A 5,181-nucleotide genomic window follows, 5' to 3' on the forward strand; every position below is an offset into this window, starting at 1 on the left:
TAGGTTATTGGATCTTGGTCCTTTTATATAGGCAGTGTGAGCACCCTTTGAGTTGTACTCCCACACAGCCACTAAGGTTTTATCATCTACTAATTACAAATCTATAGAGGGGGAATAGTGAGAATAGGTTTATCTCTCTGTTCTCAGGGCCTCATGAAGGAGAGTCCAATGTTCTAATGAATGTACCACCTTCTAGAGCATGATTAAGAGGTATTTGGTTTTCAAGTCACCAAAGACATGTTTGCAGATGAGACAATCATTCACAGGCTTCCTAAAGTAGAGACTGAATGGCTAATCTGCTGTTGCTCGCATTTTCTCACATGATCACATTGCACATATTTTAGGGCTCAGTGACCTATGAAGATGTAACTGTGATTTTCACTCAAGAGGAGTGGGCACTATTAAATTCTTCAGAGAAGAAACTCTACAGAGATGTGATGTGTGAAAATTTGAGGAACTTTCTTTCAATAGGTAACTCTAATCGCCTTAATTTTTCAACTAGAAGAGAAATCATTTTTTGTTCACCAGTGTAGAAATGGCTATACTGTTCAGTGAGCAAGGTTTTATTGTGACTCATGAGGGATCAAGAATTCAATCTATTTGTATAATTTCTAATACTTTTTATATTTTGTACTTTTAGAAAAGATACAAGAACATTCCACCAAAGGGCAGCATATCTTGCATGGTAATAAACAAAGGTGAGAGTTAAATTTACAATAAAGTGTGATGTACCACCTAAGAAGCTACTGTGTTTTCAAAAGTTTTGTCTCTGTAATTTACTGAGATCATTTGCCTGCATGGTTTCCCTTTATAAGGAGACTCATAGTTTCTTAATGGTGTGCTCTCTACTGATGTAGCAATTGCATATGACCCCTTTTCATACAGTTCATTCAGAAAATGAAAGTTATAGTCACTGCGACAAATAGATCAATTTTTAAAATAAGCAAATCAAAAATACTTCATGACTAGGTTATAGAACAGTTGGACAAGTGACTCCAGTGTGATGTATGTGATGTACATGACTGAAGTTCCCATCTGAGTCACTAAGGACCATAATGGTTTTCTACATTATCTGTCTTTTCTCCACTTTATAGGAAAATCTTTCTGACATGTAAAAAGTAAATGGAAATTTTTAAAAGGAAGCAAAGTTGCTAAGTATTTATAAAATAGTACACTTGGAAGCAATAAGAATATCTTCAATGTATGACTATATCTATATATTTTTTTAATATTTTTTATTTACTTTCTCTTTTGATGTCCTTGTTTTTCATTGTTGTAGTTATTATTTTTATTGATGTAGTCATTGTTAGGACAGAGAGAAATGGAGAGAGGAGGGAAAGACATAGGGGGCGAGAAAGATAGATATCTGCAGATTTGCTTCACCACCTGTGAAGCAATCCTCCCCTGCAGGTTGGGTGCCAGAGGTTCGAAACGGGATCCTTTCAAATATATACATTTTTATGATACTTAGAGGTAGCCCTTCCAGAAAAGATCAATATTTTCAGTGAATAATATTTCAACACAAATCCAAAAGTTGTTACTAACAAATAGAATTTCAATTAATGCATGAAAAATACCTGTAATAATATTATATTTGGCATAATATCTTCATATGAAAGTATGTAGGTATTATTATGGGTTTTTATTTTTATTTATTTAGTTATGTATTGGATAGAGACACCCAGAAATCAATATGAATGGGGATGTAGAAAGGGGAGAGACAACGACTCCTGCATTCCTACTTCACCACTTGCAAAGCTTTCCGCCTGCAGGTGAGGATGGGCACTTGAACCCTCTTCTTTGCTTGTTGTAGCATGTGTGCTCAGGCAGATACACCACTGCCCAGCCGTTTTAACCATTTTTTTATCTTACTTTTAACTTGAAATCTTTTTATTATTTTTCAATATCTGTGCTTTTTTTTCAGTATGTTTTTTAAAATACTTAATTATTATCCCTTTTGTTTTCCCTGTTTTTTATTGTTGTAGTTATTATTGTTGTTGTTGTTGATGTTGTCATTGTTGGACAGGACAGAGACAAATGGAAAAAGAAGGGGGAGGACTGAGAGGGGGAGAGAAAGATAGACACCTACAGACTTGCCTGTGAAGCGTCCGTCTTCCCTGCAGGTGGGGATCCAGGGGCTCAAACCAGGATCCTTACAGTTTGTGCCACCTGTGCTTAACCCACTTTGCTACCACCCAATTCCCTCAGTATATGTTTTATTCAAATCTATTTCTAATGTCTGATTTTGTGGCTTATTAAGTAAAATAATGTCCTGCATTTTGATAATCAATTACAGTGTTATTCATTAAAATGTCATTAATTAATTGTTCATTATTTTACAGTAATACAGCAGTAAAAATCTCTGAGAGCAAAGATAGTGAGAATGCTGGAATATCTCAAGAATGTGAAGTATACAGCAAATTATTCACTTATCCTATTCATCTTCAAAAACATGTAAGAATTCACAGTGGAGAGAAACCCTATGAATATAAACAATGTAATGGAACATTCAAGAGACCCAGTCATCTTTGGAAACATGAAAAAACTGACAGTGGAGAGAAACCCTATGAATGCAAACAGTGTAGTAAAACATTCAGTTATTGCAATAGTCTTCGGGCACATGAAAGAATTCACAGTGGAGAGAAACCCTATGAATGTAAACTGTGTAGTAAAACATTCAGGCATTCCAGTACTTTTCAGGCACATGAAAGAATTCACAGTGGAGAGAAACCCTATGAATGTAAACTGTGTAGTAAAAAATTCAGGCATTCCGGTAGTTTTCGGGCACATGAAAGAATCCACAGTGGAGAGAAACCCTATGAATGTAAACAGTGTAGTAAAATATTCAGTGATTCCAGTAGTCGTTGGAGACATGAAAGAATTCACATTGGAGAGAAACCCTATGAATGTAAACAATGTAGTAAAAGATACAGTTCTTCCAGTAATCTTTGGGCACATGAAAGAATTCACAGTGGAGAGAAACCCTATGAATGTAAACAATGTAGTAAAACATTCAGTTTTTCCAGTAATCTTCGGGTACATGAAAGAATTCATAGTGGAGAGAAACCCTATGAATGTAACCAATGTAGTAAAAAATTCAGGAAATCCAGTAGTCTTCAGGCACATGAAAGAATTCACAGTGGAGAGAAACCCTATGATTGCAAACTGTGTAGTAAAACATTCAGTTATGCCAGTAGTCTTTGGACACATGAAAGAACTCACAGTGGAGAGAAACCCTATGAATGCAAACTGTGTAGTAAAACATTCCGTGATTGCAGTAGTCTTCAGAGACATGAAAGAATTCACAGTGGAGAGAAACCCTATGAATGTAAACTGTGTAGTAAAACATTCAGTTGTTCCAGTTATCTTCAGGAACATGAAAGAATTCACAGTGGAGAGAAACCCTATGAATGTAAACTGTGTAGTAAAACATTCAGTTGTTCCAGTTATCTTCGGAAACATGAAAGAATTCACAGTGGAGAGAAACCCTATAAATGTAAACAGTGTAGTAAAATATTCAGTGATTCCAGTAGTCGTCGGAAACACGAAAGAATTCATAGTGGAGAGAAACCCTATGAATGTAAAAAATGTAGTAAAACATTCAGGCAATCCAGTAGTCTTCGGGTACATGAAAGAATTCACAGTGGAGAGAAACCCTATGATTGCAAACTGTGTAGTAAAACATTCAGTTATGCCAATAGTCTTTGGGCACATGAAAGAACTCACAGTGGAGAGAAACCCTATGAATGCAAACTGTAGGAAAACATTCCGTGATTGCAGTAGTCTTCAGAGACATGAAAGAATTCACAGTGGAGAGAAACCCTATGAATGTAAACAATGTAGTAAAACATTCAGTTGTTCCAGTCATCTTCGGGAACATGAAAGAATTCACAGTGGAGAGAAACCCTATGAATGTAAACAATGTAGGAAAACACGCTTATTCCAGTAATCTTTGGGCACATGAAAGAATTCACAGTGGAGAGAAACCCTATGAATGTAAACAATGTAGTAAAACATTCGGGCATTCCAGTCATCTTCGGAGACATGAAAGAATTCACAGGGGAGAGAAACCCTATGAATATACACAATGTAGTAAAACATTCCAGCAGTCTGCTGGTCTTCAGAGACATGAATTCACAGTGAAGAGAAACCCTATGAATGCAAACAGTAGTAAAACATTCAGTGATTCCAGTCGTCATTGGAGACATGGAAGAATTCATAGTGGAAAGAAACCCTATGAATGTAAACAATGTAGTAAAACATTCCGGTACTCTTCGGGCACATGAAAGACTTCACAGTTGAGAGAAACCCTATGAATGCAGTGTAGTAAAACATTTAGTTGTTGCAGTAGTCTTCAGTAACAGTAACCTAAAACGTTTAATAAAAATGGAAAACAAAGGCAACAAAAGGTAAAAAAAATAAAAACATAAAAATATAATGAGGAAAAAGATACAAAAACCTTTATTTTGGTTCAACACTCATGAAGTTTTCCCTTTTGCAGTTAGGGAGCAGGGGCTTGAATTTGGTTACTTTTGCATGGTACCATGTGCACCTCACTAAACCCTACCACCAAGTACCCATTGAAAAAAATTTTTTAATACCAGGTAAGGTTTTGCATCATCTAAACCAGAGCAAAAAAAAAAAAAAAAAGAAAAAGAATATTGGGAGTCAGGCTGTAGTGCAGGTGGCACAAAGCCCAAGGACCTGTGGCTGAGAAAGCTGTGGTATACACACACAATGGAATACTATGCAGCTGTTGCGAACAATGAACCCACTTTCTCTGACCCATCTTGGACAGAACTAGAAGGAAATATGTTATTTGAGCTAAAGATAAAGATGAGTATGGGACGATCCCACTTGTCAACAGAAGTTCAGAAAGAAGATCAGGAAGGGAAAGTAAAAGCAGGATATGACTAAATATAGAGTAGGACAGTGACATAAAAACTGGTGAGTTGGAGGGTGGACATTTGGCTTCCTGGGATGGCAGGAGAGGGGTTTCAAGGGTGGGTGGGTGGAATGGGACACAGTCTTGGTGGTGGGAATGGTGTTTATGTACACTCCTATTAAACTATAGTCATATAAATCACTAATATGAGGGGGGGAATTGATTGTATGTCTCAAAGTTTTTAAAACAGACAGACTTGAATGCAAACTATAGTCATATAAATCACTAATATGAGG

The 5,181-nt window shown here is 36.4% G+C and overlaps 1 protein-coding gene across 1 annotated transcript; it reads left to right on the forward strand.

The window, feature by feature from the left end:
- Nucleotides 1-535: 535 nt before the first annotated feature.
- Nucleotides 536-4,979, forward strand: LOC132542390 (zinc finger protein 14-like). The gene is made up of 5 exons (XM_060204964.1): nucleotides 536-551; nucleotides 641-698; nucleotides 2,343-2,404; nucleotides 2,618-3,683; nucleotides 3,766-4,979. The coding sequence occupies exons 1-5, from the start codon at nucleotides 536-538 to the stop codon at nucleotides 3,947-3,949; spliced, it is 1,386 nt and encodes a 461-aa protein (XP_060060947.1). The 3' UTR covers nucleotides 3,950-4,979.
- Nucleotides 4,980-5,181: the final 202 nt, after the last annotated feature.

Source organism: Erinaceus europaeus, chromosome 13 (genome assembly GCF_950295315.1).
Source record: "Erinaceus europaeus chromosome 13, mEriEur2.1, whole genome shotgun sequence".
Lineage (NCBI taxonomy): Eukaryota > Metazoa > Chordata > Mammalia > Eulipotyphla > Erinaceidae > Erinaceus > Erinaceus europaeus.

What these genes read in the sequence shown, in the direction of transcription:
- LOC132542390 (XM_060204964.1), top strand. An exon ending in TGCTGGAATATCTCAAGAAT is followed by an intron (nt 2,405 to 2,617) that starts GTGAAGTATACA and finishes ATAGTCTTCGGG; the next exon opens with CACATGAAAGAATTCACAGT. An exon ending in TGCAAACTGTGTAGTAAAAC is followed by an intron (nt 3,684 to 3,765) that starts ATTCAGTTATGC and finishes CTGTAGGAAAAC; the next exon opens with ATTCCGTGATTGCAGTAGTC.